The sequence below is a fragment of the Zea mays genome, chromosome 8 (assembly GCF_902167145.1).
Source record: "Zea mays cultivar B73 chromosome 8, Zm-B73-REFERENCE-NAM-5.0, whole genome shotgun sequence".
NCBI classification, from domain to species: Eukaryota; Viridiplantae; Streptophyta; class Magnoliopsida; order Poales; family Poaceae; genus Zea; species Zea mays.
In genome coordinates, this window is record NC_050103.1 from 45,152,781 (window position 1) to 45,171,151 (window position 18,371).

Below are 18,371 nucleotides of genomic sequence, written 5' to 3' on the forward strand. Positions count from 1 at the left end.
TTCGACATAACACGAGAGAAGTGCGACGAAGCAAGCTTCATCAAGCAGGCTTCATCATGGTGAAACAAGGAGACAACGTAGGGAGAAGGTGTTGTTCAAGTTATCAAATACAAATGACGATATCATCCTTGTGACGTTTTGTAAACCATGTATATAATTGTTGAGGCCATGAATGTAATAACGCATGAAGCCTTACGATTGCCTATAAATAGATGAACAGTACCCCCGTACTGTTCACACTGGATTATAATTGTTATTGCGTCAATACCTTCAAACAAACCGAAGGTATCAATGTAATACAATCTTTGAAAGCATATCTATATTCATCATGAAATGAATACATGGCATGAAACTACATATTGCGAGTTTATTTTTAAATTTATGAATAATGTAAACTTGTTATTTATGACCTCCGTCTAAGATTCATTATACCCAAGAGGAAATAATGCTTCAGAGGACAAAGGTCTTTAACATATAACAAATGTGTTGCCTTGCTCTTGATTCACAACAATTGAGAACAAGTGAACAACACCCTCCACAACCATCTCTAGCGGCTTCTGGTGTGTAAAAAATATATAAAGCTTGGGATTGGGTAGGGGGTCACTTGAGATAAACTTTTCTATCCCAAGGATAAGAATGGGGGGTGAAATCAATCTTATGATTGTGCTGCCTGCTTGCTTGTTTACTGTCCAAAGGGCATTGACGCAGCTATTGTCCCCTGTGTCTTCCCCTTACGTGGTCGTCATGCAGTAGATATGTGGACCATATTAGCCTTTGTTTTCCTCTGCGGTAAGCCTAGTAAAGCCACAACAATCCAATTACTTATGCCTTCTTGCCATGGTAGTTTGAAGCCCAAACTGAACTTGGTTATGTTCCCGTCGCTCCCATGGCCTGCTCACCGTGCCTAACCCTCCCTCTACACCTAGGTTAAACCCTCACCCTTCCCTAGACCTCTTGTTGCTTTATCAAGGCCGGAACATGAAGTTCTCCCTGTGTGTGGTGACCACGCCGGGTCGTCGGCCAACTGTCCACCTCACCGTGGCCAACATCTTCCAAGGTCTATCTCGTCCGACTTGTTTGTGTTCCTTGATCATCCAGTGGTAGTGATGCTTGCAGAGCTTTTCGTTTGAATGCTACCGTAGCCTGTCCCTAGGAATGCCAGGCCGTAAACTACCTTCAGCGTCGACCAGTTTCTTCAGGTTTTTCTCGATCAACTTTGTGTGAGCACCATAGTTTGGGTAGGTCACTGATACTTTTGTGCCTTTGCGTTTGAACTCTACCGTGGCATAGTCTTGGGTGTAGCTTCATCGGGTTCGTGTATCCATCGTTGTCGGGAATAGATAGGGTCTAAGGCCGTGGTGGTCAGATTCACTTAGGGTTATTAGTCGGCTAGGTTCTGGGATGGTGTGTGAGTGCTCGTTTCCGCCGGGAATGGTCGTCGTCGGTGAGTTCGTGCGCTTGTGGCTAGGTGTTCGACCAGTGTTCGCCGAAGTTGGAGTCGTGGACCTGAAGTTGTAAATGAGAAAGAAGGTGAGGGTCTTCGGTGGAACTGTCAGTGTTGGTGAAGGGTGAGCTGAGTTAGGTCGGTTTCGGACCAGTCCTATTCCTAGGTTTTTCCTTTTTCTTTTTGCTAGCAACTTTTAAAAGTTCACCAACAATCGTAGGAAAATGTAATAATCGTGAAACCATATTTATTGAGTTCATAAAATTGTGATGTTTTTATTAAAATAAGGTTTAGGATTTTTACTGTAGAGATAGATTTTAGATAATTTAAAAGTGCTCTTAGAATGATTATATGAATTCCAGTATCAAAATTAGAGCTCTAAAGACAATGAATTATTTTGGGTAAACTTAACAGGTCCATTTGAGTCTCTAGTTAAATTTTGAACTTGTTTGGAGTTTGATTGCCTAGGGAACATGATACTAGCTAAAAGTAGAGTTTTAATCCTTAATGTTTAGTATATGTTTAAAAGGGATTAAACAATATAGTTTGTTGGTATGAAAGGTTTTGTAAGTTCAAATGTGTTGAGCTCTCTGGTTTCTCTTAGTAGATTTAGTTTGGTTTCTTTCATCAAGTTTTTTGTTATGTAAATTCATGTATACTTGTCCTATGCTTCTTTTAGTGGTGTTTATGTTTCCCCACCTCTCCTTTGTGAGAGTTTGCATTTCATGTCATTGCATAAGTATTCATGTATTTCTAACTGACTTGTAGAACACCTAGAAGAACTGGAAATTGAAGTGGAAGAGGAAGCAATTCCTCAATCTGAAGGTCCTTCCGAGAATCCTTCTGAAGGTGCTATCGTGGGCTGTATGGCAAATTGTGATATCCGTGTAGAAGAACCAGAATATCCTCCTCAAGGCAAGCCCCGGTGCATCTCACCAATACCTTATGTTTTATTTTTTTATCACTTCTATGATGCATTAGATGGTAGGAGTTGAGTGACTAAACCTTTGTTGCATGACTTTTCCTTGTATTATTGATTACCATCCTTGACATATGTTTTTCAAAGTTTAGAAATGCTTAGTTATGCTTATAGATTACGAACAAAAATGTTTTTGATCTATGAATCATGTTTTACAAATGAAAAAAGGCTTGGGATGTTGAAGACATCAAAGGCCTGACGAATTAATCATTCAAGCGGGGTACCTCTGACAGGTACAAGTTTTGAGAAATAGTTGAAAATAGACCAAACGTTGAGCAGGAGAGTTCGTCCGTCTATATCATTTAAGGATCGTAACATTGTTGGCCTCCATGATCTAGGACCTTTTAACAGGTCACATGCCTTGTCATGGGTAAGGTTTGTCTCGGTAAGACCAATACCAGAAAGGCTAACCACACAATCGGACTGGAGAGATGACTAGAGTATCGTGTATCCACGCGCAAAAAACTGGATGGTGGGGTATTGTTCTCTTGGTTGGCGTGAACACGTTATGGTCTTGAGAAACCCGAGTGCAGGTTGATATATGCAAGAGTTAAGTGCTACATATGTTGTGTGGTTAGAGATCACCAGCTAGGTATTAATCGATTTGAATCACCATTACTTCTATGAAATGAAGACTGGATCACTGACCTGCATCGTAGTAACAAGTATAACAAAGTTTTGATGAAAGAAAGTTAGTATAGGCTAAACAAATAATCTAGATTAGTTGAATCTAGATTCAAGTAACAACCTAACTCGTAAAGTTAAAATTTTGGCTTAAAGATCTACTGCTAATAAGCTTTTCTACAAAAAGAGTCTTTGAAATTTGCTAAACTATACCTTGAATCCCTTTAAGCCAGCATATCCTTAAGAGTCTTTTGTTTAATCGGTTAAGACTTGCAAAAGTACCTTCGTACTCAGGGTTCTTTGAACCCAATGTTGCATGTGATCAGGAGTATACCATAACAATAGAAAGCTTAATAATTTCTTAATAGTTACTCATCACTTAGTTAAGTATTTTCTCATTTTTTATTTCTCATATTTTAGTTTAAAAATAAACTAGCAGATGACAAATATTGAAAACGGAGGTAGTATAAACATATATCGATCATATGTTCACATAAATAAACAATCAGAAATTAGAAACAGAAATAAACAAAACAGAAACAGAAGGCGAGATGAAAAAAAAACCTAAGACATAAAGACGACCGGATAAAAAACCGAATCAAACTAACGGATAAAGAATACCGTTAAAATTATTTTACTGTTTATATTTATAACTTTAACAGAAAGATCCTTGTTTTTGTTAGAAAAGAAAAGAAAACAAAAATAAACACAATTTTTGTTTTCATCATTTCGTTCGTGTGCGGAGAATATTTTCGCCTTTTCTGCGTCCCGCCCGCTGCTTCCCCAGCACGATTCCCGTCCTCCCCCCTTCTTCCTCCGGAAGGAACCCGCCATCAAAACCCCGTCGACCCCCAAAACGGCAGAACCCCGTCGAGAGTAGGGCTGGATATCGAGCCAGCTCGGCTCGGCTCGTTCGAGCTCGAGCTGGCTCGTTAAGCTAACGAGCTGGCTCGGCTCGGCTCGTTAAGGTAGCGAGCCACAGAGTCAGCTCGGCTCGGCTCGTTTACGAGCTCGAGCTGGCTCGTTTAGCTCGCGAGCCAGAGCAGAAAAAAATAATATGTGTATAATAATCAATTTCTAGTTAATTTTAAGCTAATTTAACAACATAAAATAGTAATTATACTCATAGTTTCATAGACCGTATCAATATAACACCAAATTAACACCACTCATCAATTCACTATCCACACACGTTCAGCAGTTTAACCCACACTTATATTCGTATAGACCAATTTCATATATAGACATAATTCATCAATCATTAGTTTAACTTATAGGTTATATACACCACACATACATATAACATATTCATCAATTGTTACGTACATGATATGTATATAGTTTTGTTTTGCTAAAATGTGATAGCTCGTTTAGCTCGCGAGCTGGCTCGTTAACAAACCGAGCTGGCTCATTAAGAAACCGAGCTAGGATGCCAGCTCAGCTTGTTAAAAAATTCAAACGAGCCGATCCGAGCCGAGCCGAGCTGGCCACGAACCGAGCGAGCCAACGAGCCGCGAGCATTTTGTCCAGCCCTAGTCGAGAGCGAGCCAAAAACTCGAACTGTTCAAACCCCGCCAGCCCTTCCGCTCCCACGACCCAACCCCACTGCCCGGAGCCCCCGAGCCTTCTCGAATCTTGCGAGAACCCCAGGGGCGAGGAGCAGATGTCGGCGAGGCTACGGGTGGCGGAGCTCCGCGCGGAGCTTCAGCGCCGCGGCCTCGATGTATCCGGCACCAAGCCTGCTCTCGTGAGTCCTCTCGCCTTTCCCCAAGTCGTCAGAAGCGTACCCCAGCAATCGCCCAGCTGCTATTTCGCGTCCGATTTTTACTGTGGTGTGCGCGGTCCAGCTGCGCGAATGAGTGCCAAGGCTTGCCGTGGTTGTGCTAGGTTTTTATTGAAGCGTCTGCGATCCTTGTGACTTTACTGCTGCAATGTCCTCTGCCCCAGGTGCGGAGGCTGGACGCCGCAATTTGCGAGGCGGAGAAGGCCGTGGTGGCTGCTGCGCCAACCAGTGTGGCAAATGGGTATGACGTAGCCGTAGATGGCAAAAGGAACGGCGGGAATAATAAGAGGAAAAGGTCCGGGGATGGGGGTGAAGAGGGAAACGGCGATACGTGTACAGATGTGACAAAACTAGAGGGCATGAGCTATCGTGAGCTGCAGGGATTGGCCAAGGCACGTGGAGTTGCGGCAAATGGGGGCAAGAAAGATGTTATCCAGAGGTTGCTCTCGGCGACTGCTGATCCTGCTGCAGTTGCAGATGGTGGTCCTCAGGGCGAAAAGGAAGTCATAAAAGGTCTCCAATTCTGAAGATCTATTTGTTCCTTCATGTATTCCGCCCCTGAATTGGATTGAAGTACCTCAGCTCATTCATGAAAGGTGATGGTACTGTTCCTGTAATTGATTGGTACAGGTGGTGATGAGGAGGTTGAGGTGAAAAAGGAGAAGATGGTTACTGCCACGAAGAAGGGAGCTGCAGTGCTGGATCAGCACATTCCCGATCACATAAAAGTGAACTATCATGTCTTGCAAGTGGTACGTTGATTTACTTTGCGTTTATAATTGTCTTATATACTTGCTGTGTGCCTTGGGTGTGCACTTCAATTTGCTCCACCTCATAGTCATATGATGAACTAATGAAAAATATGATCCCTCCATCACGAAAAAATAGACCATTTGTGCCCCCCCTAAGCCAAATCACATACGACAGCCCTCGGGCATTATATTAAGAAGACCTCTCACGCAGGTCGAGATATGAGAAATGACCGCGAGTGTGTGACAGATGAGAGGATTTTTTTAACCACAACCTCAAATTCGCTCCCACGTGGAGTCGAACCCAGGACCTGAGGAGTGCTACTCAGACCACTTAACCAACTTAGCTAGAGGCCCTTTTGCAGGTTTTGATATTGAAAGTAGGTGTAAAGTTTTTTAGTAGACATCTTTTTAGAATACTCTTGAACTGATTTTTGATGACCTTCCCCAATATTTAGTACCCTTTAACTGATTTTTGATTACCTTCTTTTTTCGTTATCATGTTTATGGTGGGCATGCTTTCTACAGGGCGATGAAATCTATGATGCCACCTTGAACCAGACTAATGTTGGAGACAACAACAATAAGTTCTATATCATTCAAGTTTTAGGTTTGTCATGCAAATTTCTTTCTGCAGATGTCTTTCCTCAATCCATTTTAATTTGTCAATAACTGAGCGATATTAAATTGGCCGTTGAAAATGCCATGCTTTCAAAAAATGTTGCTACTTGCAAGTTTCTCATTTGGCTCTCATGTGCATTTGTCCTATTTTATTCAAGTGTAATAATGCACTAATGCATAAGTCAAATGTATGTTGCCAGCCATACTGTTACATGATTTCAATCTACGAACGATGGCTGATACTAGATAGAGAGTTAACTTGTGCCTGTTAATTGTAGAATCTGATGCTGGTGGAAGCTTTATGGTTTACAATAGATGGGGAAGAGTTGGGGTACGAGGTCAAGATAAACTACATGGTCCCTTCCCAACACGAGACCAAGCAATATATGAATTTGAGGGGAAGTTCCACAACAAAACCAATAATCATTGGTCTGATCGCAAGAACTTCAAATGTTATGCAAAGAAATACACTTGGCTTGAAATGGATTATGGTGAAACTGAGAAAGAAATAGTAAGTTTCACTGATCAAATTGATTCTAATTTGATATTTGTATTGGTTTTAATTCTTTCTTATTTGTTCCAGGAGAAAGGTTCCATTACTGATCAGATAAAAGAGACAAAACTTGAAACTAGAATTGCGCAGTTCATATCCCTGATCTGCAATATTAGCATGATGAAGCAAAGAATGGTGGAAATAGGTATGTTGTATTGTTCCTGTTCTTCAAACAGATTCTAGTATCATGGTGTTTATTTCCTAAGTTGATATTATTATCACCGAATAATCTTCGATGCTGTGTGCCACCTTCATACGTTTTGTGGAATAATTAATGCTTTGCATGTTATAATAGACTCAATTTCAAAAAGAAAAACTGAGATTCAAGGGACTAAATTGTCACCAATTAAATTAGTACTGCTGATTTAATTCAGGAAAAAGCTAACAATCAATTGCACGCTTTTATCTTGCCCCAGTATTTCTCGATTATGTTAAAAAATGAAAATATATTCATGTTCCTTATACATTTAGCATTAGCGTGTACTTATTATCTTGCTCAATCAAATAGGTTATAATGCTGAAAAGCTTCCCCTTGGAAAGCTAAGGAAAGCTACAATACTTAAGGTGAGTTATGTTGATGTTTATAATTGGGAATTATGAAATCGTTGTGGACATAATACTACAGGCTGAAAAAATATTCACAGATTTAACTTGCACTTAAACTATCTTACAAGCTTGGTGAAAGAATAGCATAGAGTTGCATTGGCACAAACTTTACAATTAAATAACTTAAATATATCATACACTGAAAATATTTTACAAGATGTGTGTTAAAACCTTCACTTTGTTTTACTAATAATAACATTTCTGATCTTTTCATAGGGTTATCATGTTTTGAAAAGGATATCCGATGTTATTTCAAAGGCGGACAGGAGACATCTTGAGCAATTGACTGGGTAAGCTAATTATTACTAACCTTGGGATTAACAATAGATGATTAGTCCCTAAGGACTATATATATATGCAGTAGGCCTGGGCGGCTGTGCCTAATGGGCCTTAACACCCCTCCTCAAACTCAAGGTGGAAATGGAGGATCTGAAGCTTTGAGTTTGATCAATTGAAACTGATGCTGTGCTCTTGTTGCGCTTTGGTGAAGGAATCTACCAATTGAGATTTTGAGGGCACATATTGAAGATCAATAGTCTTCTGCTGACAATGAGACTGAGTAAATGATGCATCCACACCAATGTGTTTAGTAAGTTCATGCTTCACTGGTGTCGGGGACCATAATTAGGGGTACCCTCAAGACGCCTAATTCTCAGCTGGTAACCCCCATCAACATAAAGTTGCAAAGGCCTGATGGGTGCGATTAAGTCAGGGATCAGTCCATGCGAGTGACTCGATCACGCCTCGCCCGAGCCTAGCCTCGGACAAGGGCAGCCGACCCCGAGGGATTTCCGTCTCGCCCGAGGCCCCCCTTTTTACGGCGGACACATCTCCGGCTCGCCCGAGGCCTTGCCTTCGCTAAGAAGCAACCCTGACTAAATCGCCGCACCGACTGACCGAGTCGCAGGAGCATTTAACGCAAAGGTGGCCTGACACCTTTATCCTGACGCGCGCCCCCCGGCAGAGCCGAAGTGACCGCCGTCACTTCGCCGCTCCACTGACCGGTCTGACAGAAGGACAGCGCCGCCTGCGCCACTCCGACAGCAGTGCCACTTGACAGAGTGAGACTGACAGGCAGTCAGGCCTTGCCAAAGGCGTCATAGGAAACTCCGCTCCGCCCGACCCAGGGCTCGGACTCGGGCTAAGACCCGGAAGACGGCGAACTCCGCTCCGCCCGACCCAGGGCTCGGACTCGGGCTAAGACCCGGAAGACGGCGAACTCCGCACCGCCCGACCCAGGGCTCGGACTCGGGCTAAGACCCGGAAGACGTCGAACTCCGCTCCGCCCGACCCAGGGCTCGGACTCGGGCTAAGACCCGGAAGACGGCGAACTCCGCTCCGCCCGACCCAGGGCTCGGACTCGGGCTAAGCCCCGGAAGACGGCGAACTCCGCTCCGCCCGACCCCAGGGCTCGGACTCCGCCCTGGCCTCTACCGAACGATCTCCGCCTCGCCCGACCCAGGGGCTCGGGCTCGGCCTCGGCTACGGAAGACAGACTCGACCCCAGCTTCGGAGGAGCCCCCACGTCGCCCGGCCTCGGGCGCGGGCCCGCCACGTCAACAGGGAGCGCCATCATCACCCTACCCCGAGCCGACTCGGGCCGCAGAGAACAAGACCGGTGTCCCATCTGGCTAGCTCCGCCAGATAGGCAATGATGGCGCCCCGCGTGCCCTGTGACGACGGCGGCTCTCAGCTCCCTTACGGAAGCAGGGGGACGTCAGCAAGGACTCAACCGCTCCGACAGCTGTCTCTCCGCCAGGCTCCGTTGCTCCTTCGACAGCCACGACATCACGCCAGCAGGGTGCCAAGATCTCTCCGGCTGCCACATTGGCATGTACTCAGGGCGCTAGCTCTCCCTCCGCTAGACACGTAGCACTCTGCTACACCCCCATTGTACACCTGGATCCTCTCCTTACGCCTATAAAAGGAAGGACCAGGGCCTTCTTAGAGAAGGTTGGCCGCGCGAGGACGAGGACGGGACAGGCGCTCTCTTGGGGCCGCTCGCTTCCCTCACCCGCGTGGACGCTTGTAACCCCCTACTGCAAGCGCACCCGACCTGGGCGCGGGACGAACACGAAGGCCGCGAGATTTCCACCTCTCTCACGCCCGTCTCCGGCCACCTCGCTCTCCCCCCTTCGCGCTCGCCCACGCGCTCGACCCATCTGGGCTGGGGCACGCGGCACACTCACTCGTCGGCTCAGGGACCCCCCGGTCTCGAAACGCCGACAGTTGGCGCGCCAGGTAGGGGCCTGCTGCGTGCTGACGAACAGCTTCCCGTCAAGCTCCAGATGGGCAGTCTCCAGCAACCTCTCCGGCCCGGGACGGTGCTCCGTTTCCGGAGTCTTGAGTTCATGTCCTTCGACGGCAGCTACGACATGATACTCCTTCCACCGCCGCGCGACAACGACAATGACGGCCGACATCCCGCCCGCCGGCGGCGGAACCGACGACATCTTCCTCGCGTGGTGGAAGAACAACATTCGAGCTCGCCCCGTCCTCTCCCCCGCCAACGGGGGAGGAGGCGGGGCAACCAAGGCCAAGCAGGAGGCCGCGCTTCGTCAGCTGTCGAGCGAATCGACGTCCCCAGCGCCCCAACGGAGGGCACGCCGGGCGTCGACCTCGCGTTCGAGACGAAGGCAAGCGCCGTCCCCCCGCGACACGCCAATCCCGAGCAAGTGGACGACGCCAGCGCACTCGCGGAGAGCTTGCAGGACGTCGCCCTCGTACCTGAGACGACGGTGCAACCAGTCTCCGATGTGACTACGTCGCTCCTCGTCGACCCAAAGGTACTGACTAATTCCCATCCTACGTCATTTCGACTCGGCCTCAACCCGCCTAGCGACCTCGCTTTGGCGGGCGCTCTCGTTGAGGCGAGTGCAACCCCACTGGGGTTTCGTATGCGGTCGCCTTGGGACCGATTGACGGACGTCTCGACCTACGGGCCCTCTGGGTCCGAGGAAGATGACGATCCTAGCATCTGTTGGGATTTCTCTGGATTTGGCAACCCCAGTGCCATGCGGGACTTCATGACCGCATGTGACTACTGCCTCTCCGACTGTTCCGACGGTAGCCGCAGCCTTGACGACGAGGACTGCGGCCCAAGCCGCGAATGTTTCCACGTCGAGCTAGGGGATCCCTCCGAAGGCAACCATCTTGGCATGCCGGAGGACGGTGATCTTCCTAGGCCGGTGCCTCGCGCCGACATCCCGCGGGAGCTAGCTGTGGTCCCCGTTCCGGCGGGGGGTCACGACCCACAGCTCGAGCAAGTCCGCGGGGCGCAGGCCAGGCTCGACGAGGGAGCAGGAGCGCTTGAGACGATCCGCCGGGACGTCGGGCAGGTATGGGCGGGCCAACCCCCGGCCGGAGAAATACGTCACCTGCCCCAGGGTTTCCAGCACCGCGTCGCCAACGACGTCAGGGTCAGACCGCCACCCGCATCCAGTGGGGTCGGTCAGAACCTGGCAGCCGCCGCGATGCTCCTCCGCACGATGCCGGAGCCATCAACCACCGAGGGTCGACGAATCCAGGGAGAGCTCAAGAATCTCCTGTAAGGCGCTGCGGCCCGACGGGCCGAGAGCTCTGCCTCCCGAAGGCAGGGGTACCCCTCGGAACCTCACACCGCGACTTCCCGATTCATGCGGGAAGCCTCGGTCTACACCGGGCGCACGTGCAACATCGCGCCTGCGGCCCCGGGCCACCTCGGCAACGAGCACCACCGTTGCGACCGTCGGGCCCACCTCGACGAAAGGGTGCGCCGAGGCTACCACCCCAGGCGTGGGGGCCGCTACGACAGCGGGGAGGATCGGAGTCCCTCGCCCGAACCACCCGGTTCGCAGGCCTTCAGTCGGGCCATCCGACGGGCGCCGTTCCCGACCCGGTTCCGACCCCCGACTACTATCACAAAGTACTCGGGGGAAACGAGGCCGGAACTGTGGCTCGCGGACTACCGCCTGGCCTGCCAACTGGGTGGAACAGACGACGACAACCTCATCATCCGTAACCTTCCCCTGTTCCTCTCCGACACTGCTCGCGCCTGGTTGGAGCACCTGCCTCCGGGGCAGATCTCCAACTGGGATGACTTGGTCCAAGCCTTCGCCGGCAATTTCCAGGGCACGTACGTGCGCCCCGGGAATTCCTGGGACCTCCGGAGCTGCCGGCAACAGCCGGGAGAGTCGCTCCGGGACTACATCCGGCGATTCTCGAAGCAGCGCACCGAGCTGCCCAACATGACCGACTCGGATGTCATCGGCGCGTTCCTTGCCGGCACCACCTGCCGCGACCTGGTGAGTAAGTTGGGTCGCAAGACCCCCACCAGGGCGAGCGAGCTGATGGACATCGCCACCAAGTTCGCCTCTGGCTAGGAGGCGGTCGAGGCTATCTTTCGAAAGGACAAGCAGCCCCAGGGCCGCCCATCGGAAGAGGCTCCCGAGGCGTCTACTCCGCGCGGCGCCAAGAAGAAGGGCAAGAAGAAGTCGCAATCGAAACGCGACGCCGCCGACGCGGACCTTGTCGCCGCCGCCGAGTACAAGAACCCTCGGAAGCCCCCCGGAGGTGCTAACCTCTTCGACAAGATGCTCAAGGAGCCGTGCCCCTATCATCAGGGGCCCGTCAAGCACACCCTCGAGGAGTGCGTCATGCTTCGGCGCCACTTCCACAGGGCCGGGCCGCCCGCAGAGGGTGGCAGGGCCCGCGACGACGACAAGAAGGAAGATCACCAAGCAGGAGAGTACCCCGAGGTCCGCGACTGCTTCATGATCTACGGTGGGCATGCGGCGAATGCCTCGGCTCGGCATCGCAAGCAAGAGCGCCGAGAGGTCTACTCGGTGAAGGTGGCGGCGCCAGTCTACCTAGACTGGTCCGACAAGCCCATCACCTTCGACCAAGCTGACCACCCCGATCACGTGCCGAGCCCGGGGAAATACCCGCTTGTCGTCGACCCCATCGTCGGCGACGTCAGGCTCACCAAGGTCCTGATGGACGGAGGCAGCTGCCTCAACATCATCTACGCCGAGACCCTCAGGCTCCTGCGCGTCGATCTGTCCTCCGTCCGGGCAGGCGCTGCGCCCTTCCACGGGATCATCCCTGGGAAGCGCGTCCAGCCCCTCGGACGACTCGACCTTCCCGTCTGCTTCGGAACACCCTCCAACTTCCGAAGGGAGACCTTGACGTTCGAGGTGGTCGGGTTCTGAGGAACCTACCACGCGGTACTGGGGAGGCCATGCTACGCGAAGTTCATGGCCGTCCCCAACTACACCTACCTGAAGCTCAAGATGCTGGGCCCCAACGGGGTCATCACCGTCGGCCCCACGTACAAACACGCGTTCGAATGCGACGTGGAGTGCGTGGAGTACGCCGAGGCCCTCGCCGAGTCCGAGGCCCTCATCGCCGACCTGGAGAACCTCTCCAAAGAGGTGCCAGACGTGAAGCGTCATGCCGGCAACTTCGAGCCAGCGGAGACGGTTAAGGCCGTCCCTCTCGACCCCGGTGGCGACACCTCCAAGCAGATCCGGATTGGTTCCGGGCTCGACCCCAAATAGGAAGCAGTGCTCGTCGACTTTCTCCGCGCAAACGCCGACGTCTTTGCGTGGAGTCCCTCGGACATGCCCGGCATACCGAGGGATGTCGCCGAGCACTCGCTGGATATTCGGGCCGGAGCCCGACCCGTCAGGCAGCCTCTGCGCCGGTTCGACGAGGAGAAGCGTAGAGTGATAGGCGAGGAGATCCACAAGCTAATGGCAGCAGGGTTCATCAAAGAGGTATTCCATCCCGAATGGCTTGCCAACCCTGTGCTTGTGAGGAAGAAAGGGGGGAAATGGCGGATGTGTGTAGACTACACTGGTCTCAACAAAGCATGTCCGAAGGTTCCCTACCCTCTGCCTCGCATCGATCAAATCGTGGATTCCACTGCTGGGTGCGAAACCCTATCCTTCCTCGATGCCTACTCAGGGTATCACCAAATCCGGATGAAAGAGTCCGACCAGCTCGCGACTTCTTTCATCACGCCCTTCGGCATGTACTGCTATGTCACCATGCCGTTCGGTTTGAGGAATGCGGGCGCGACGTACCAGCGGTGCATGAACCATGTGTTCGACGAACACATCGGTCGCACAGTCGAGGCCTACGTCGACGACATCGTAGTCAAGACAAGGAAGGCTTCCGACCTCCTCTCCGACCTTGAAGTGACATTCCGATGTCTCAAGGCGAAAGGAGTCAAGCTCAATCCTGAGAAGTGTGTCTTCGGGGTGCCCCGGGGCATGCTCCTGGGGTTCATCGTCTCCGAGCGAGGCATCGAAGCCAACCCGGAGAAGATCGCAGCTATCACCAGCATGGGGCCCATCAAGGACTTAAAAGGCGTACAGAGGGTCATGGGATGTCTCGCGGCCCTGAGCCGCTTCATTTCACGCCTCGGCGAAAGAGGTCTGCCTCTGTACCGCCTCTTAAGGAAGACCGAGTGTTTCGCTTGGACCCCTGAGGCCGAGGAAGCTCTCGGGAACCTGAAGGCGCTCCTTACAAAGGCGCCCATCTTGGTGCCCCCAGCTGATGGAGAAGCCCTCTTGGTCTACGTCGCCGCGACCACTCAAGTGGTTAGCGCCGCGATTGTGGTCGAGAGGCAAGAAGAAGGGCATGCATTGCCTGTTCAGAGGCCAGTCCGAGACCAAGATCCGCTACCCACAAGTTCAGAAGCTGCTGTATGCAGTGATCCTGACGAGGCGGAAGTTGCGACATTACTTCGAGTCTCATCCGGTAACTGTGGTGTCATCCTTCCCCCTGGGGGAGATCATCCAGTGCCGAGAGGCCTCGGGCAGGATCGCAAAGTGGGCGGTGGAAATCATGGGCGAAACGATCTCGTTCGCCCCTCGGAAGGCTATCAAGTCCCAGGTGTTGGCGGACTTCGTAGCCGAATGGGTCGACACCCGGCTGCCGACGGCTCCGATCCAACCGGAGCTCTGGACCATGTTTTTCGACGGGTCGCTGATGAAGACGGGAGCCGGCGCGGGCCTGCTCTTCATCTCGCCCCTCGGGAAGCACCTACGCTACGTGCTACGCCTCCATTTCCCGGCGTCCAACAATGTGGCTGAGTACGAGGCTCTGGTCAACGGGTTGCGGATCGCCATCGAGCTAGGGGTCAGACGCCTCGACGCCCGCGGTGACTCGCAACTCGTCATCGACCAAGTCATGAAGAACTCCCACTGCCGCGACCCGAAGATGGAGGCCTACTGCGATGAGGTTCGGCGCCTAGAAGACAAGTTCTACGGGCTCGAGCTCAACCACATCGCTCGGCGCTACAACGAGACTGCGGACGAGCTGGCTAAAATAGCCTCGGGGCGAACGACGGTTCCCCCGGACGTCTTCTCCCGGGATCTGCATCAACCCCTCCGTCAAGGTCGACGACACGCCCGAGCCCGAGGCACCCTCGGCCCGGCCCGAGGCGCCCTCGGTTCAGCCCGAGGTACCCTCGGCCCCTGAGCGCGAGGCACTGCACGTCGAGGAGGAGCAGAGCGGGGCCACGCCTGATCGAAATTGGCAGACCCCGTACCTGCAATATCTCCGCCGAAGAGAGCTACCCCTCGACCAGGCCGAGGCTCGGCGGGTAGCGACGCGCCAAGTCGTTCGTCTTGCTGGGCGATGAGGAGGAGCTCTACCACCGCAGCCTCTCGGGCATCCTCCAGCGATGCATCTCCATCGCCGAAGGACAGGAACTCCTGCAAGAAATACACTCGGGGGCTTGCGGCCATCATGCAGCGCCTCGAGCCCTTGTCGGGAATGCTTTCCGGCAAGGCTTCTACTGGCCAACGGCGGTGGCTGACGCCACTAGAATTGTCCGCACCTGCGAAGGGTGCCAATTCTATGCGAAGCAGACCCACCTGCCCGCTCAGGCTCTGCAGACGATACCCATCACCTGGCCCTTTGCTGTATGGGGTCTGGACCTCGTCGGTCCCTTGCAGAAGGCGCCCGGGGGCTACACGCACCTGCTGGTCGCCATCGACAAATTCTCCAAATGTATCGAGGTCCGACCCCTGAACAGCATCAGGTCCGAGCAGGCGGTGGCGTTCTTCACCAACATCATCCATCGCTTCGGGGTCCCAAACTCCATCATCACCGACAACGGTACCCAGTTCACCGGCAAAAAAATCTTGGATTTTTGCGAGGATCATCACATCCGGGTGGACTGGGCCGCCGTGGCTCATCCCATGTCGAATGGGCAAGTAGAGCGTGCCAACAGCATGATTCTACAAGGGCTCAAGCCCCGGATTTACAACGACCTCAACAAGTTCGGCAAGCGATGGATGAAGGAACTCCCCTCGGTGATCTGGAGCCTGAGGACAACGCCAAGCCGAGCCACGGGTTTCACGCCGTTCTTCCTGGTCTACGGGGCCGAGGCCATCTTGCCCACTGACCTGGAATACGGCTCCCCGAGGACGAGGGCCTACAACGATCAAAGCAACCAAGCTAGCCGAGAAGAATCGCTGGACCAGCTGGAAGAGGCTCGGGACAAGGCCTTACTACACTCGGCGCGGTACCAGCAGTCCCTGCGACGCTACCACGCCCGAGGGGTCCGGCCCCGAGACCTCCAGGTGGGCGACCTGGTGCTTCGGCTGCGGCAAGACGCCCGAGGGAGGCACAAGCTCACGCCCTCCTGGGAGGGGCCATTCGTCATCGCCAAAGTTCTGAAGCCCGGAACATACAAGCTGGCCAACAATCAAGGCGAGATCTACGGCAACGCTTGGAACATCAAACAGCTACGTCGCTTCTAGCCTTAAGATGTTTTCAAGTTGTTCATATACCTCGCGCCCACGCAAAAGTTTAGTCATCAAGGAAGGGTCGTCCTCGCCTCGGCAAAGCCCGACCCTCCCTCGGGGGCTAAAAGGGGGGAGACCCCCTCTGCGTCGAAATTTTCCTCGAAAAAAGATCTCTTTTTAGCAGAATTTCTTTCGTGCTTTTTGACTACTTCGAAAAGCGGATCCTGGAAACGACGGAGTACACGTAAGCAGCCAAGGCTGACCGAGCCGAGGGACTCCTACGCCTCCGGGATACGGATACCTCACTCATCACCTTCTGCGATAAGTAACTCGCGTTCGGATAAAGTGATCCCGCGGACCGAACAAGTCTTTACGTTCGGAAGCTCTTCTGCCGAAGCGGTCCTTCAAGCCTTCTCGACTGAATCGGTGACAGGGCCTCATGGACGGGTGAAAGTACGCGTAAGCGGCAAGGCCGACCGAGCCGAGGGACTCCCACGCCTCCAGGATACGGATACCTCACTCATCACCTTCCGCGAGAAGCAACTCTCGCTCGCAGAAATATCCCTGTTACCGACGAAAAGTCCAGATGCTCGAAATAAGAGGAAAGGAGACGCAACTTTACAACGCAGCGAGAGTGTGTTTTCTGGCCTCAGCGGCCGCAGAAGGCACACGCTACAAGGCGATCTGATCCTGCAGGCTCGGGTCTTCACGCTGGAGGGGGGGTGTAACACCCTCGACATCGACGACACCTTCAGCGAGGACCGACCCAGCCTCGGACGACGACGAGGTCCAGGGACTTCTCCGGGAATCCGGCCCGAGCAGGCGGCTCGGCCGGTTGCCTCAGGGGCCTCGGCCAACCATCTTCCAAGGGCGCCAGCCCGACCCGAGGCCTCGGCTGGTCAACTCCGGCGTCGGTCCCGCTGACGGACAACCCGGCTAGGCTCCGGCCAACCAGGTTTCCATTTTCGAGCCAACTCCGCCTCTGTTCGTGCTGATATCGCTACCCCTGGCCTCGGCTCATCGAAGAGCGGCCAAGGGGTCTCCTTAACTAAGCTAGAGGAGCCTCAGACAACAAGGCCGATTGAGCCGAGGGACTCCTACGCCTCCGGGATACGGATACCTCACTCGTCACCTTGACACGGGGCGACTCATGCTTGGTGAAGCGGTTCAGATAATCAACAGGCGAGACTTAGTGCTCGAAAATGAGGAAAAAACACGGCTCCGTGCCGAAATTACATACATGTTCAGGCCTCGACAGCCACGATGAACAAAGACAATGGCATTCAAAGTGCCATTACAAATGGAACTCCGGTTCCCCCTCCGCAGGTATGAACAACCCCACTCCATGGGGGAAGGCCTGCGGAGCAACGGAAGGCCGACGAACGGCGCGCCGCCACCTGCTCCAGCAGCGGCGACGACGACGACTTCTGCTCCGGGGGGTCAAACAGTGGCAGCACTGACCTCAGGGCGGGTGCTGCTGCCAGGAGGCCCCCGCTCATGCCAAAAACTTGTGAGGCAAGGGCGGGCAGAAGGCCGTAGAGTTGAAGGTCGGTCCGTGGCCGGCCTTGGCTATCTCGCCGGCAGAAGAACCTCTTCAAGCTGCCGTGGCGGACGCCGGCGCCGCGAGCGGCTCCGAAGCCACTCGCGTCCGAGAGCCAGGCACGGTGCAGCTGCCAGCGCCACGGACGATGACCGCCCTTCCCTCCGATCACTGAGTGAAGGAGCGGGCCGCCGCCCACGCGGGGGCCGACCCCAACTCGGCACACTCCCCTCCCCAGCCTTGGTGATGAAAATCCTTGAGGCTGAGGGAGGGGGAGAGGCTGCAGCCCGGCTCGCTTTCCCCCACCATCAAGCTGGAGGTCACCGTCTTGGGTGACCACCAGCGGAGGGGAGCAACCGGGCTGCGTGATGAAAATCCTTGAAGCCGAACGATGGCTGAAAGGTACCAACTCCCATGGAGTTGCGTTCCTCCAACGATGGGGCGGAAAGACGGCGGGTACCCTCCATCCGGGGGCTTGGAAGATGGAAAGACACGACGCATAAGGGAGGAAGAAGACATGGTCGCCTTCCGAAAGGGGTCACCCTCCTTTTAAAGGCAACTCTCCCTACGTGCGCCCTCAAACGTCACGTGGGCTGAGTCTTCTCCAACACGCTCCAAGGCCCTCCCCTGCGGCGCGGGGGCTAGGTCCCGCATGTCATGCAAACCGGCTCAGAGCAGAAGAAGCCAAACCGCCGCGCGTGGCGCACACAACCGCCCAACGGTTACAAGCG

General features: G+C 53.1%; 1 protein-coding gene across 3 annotated transcripts in view; it reads left to right on the forward strand.

Moving 5' to 3' along the window:
* The first annotated feature begins 4,582 nt into the window (after positions 1-4,582).
* Positions 4,583-18,371, forward strand: part of LOC103635146 (poly [ADP-ribose] polymerase 2-like) — a 34,013-nt gene continuing 20,224 nt past the window's right edge. For 2 of the 3 annotated variants that reach the window (XM_020542506.3, XM_020542507.3), the window contains exons 1-7: positions 4,588-4,794; positions 4,995-5,343; positions 5,461-5,582; positions 6,108-6,189; positions 6,479-6,898; positions 7,262-7,317; positions 7,576-7,649. In XM_020542506.3, coding sequence (XP_020398095.1) covers positions 4,711-4,794; positions 4,995-5,343; positions 5,461-5,582; positions 6,108-6,189; positions 6,479-6,898; positions 7,262-7,317; positions 7,576-7,649 — 1,187 coding nt within the window. In that variant the 5' untranslated portion in view covers positions 4,588-4,710. Of the gene's footprint in view, positions 4,795-4,994; positions 5,344-5,460; positions 5,583-6,107; positions 6,190-6,478; positions 6,899-7,261; positions 7,318-7,575; positions 7,650-18,371 lie in introns of all 3 variants that reach the window. The other variant, NM_001397152.1, reaches the window with a different exon arrangement.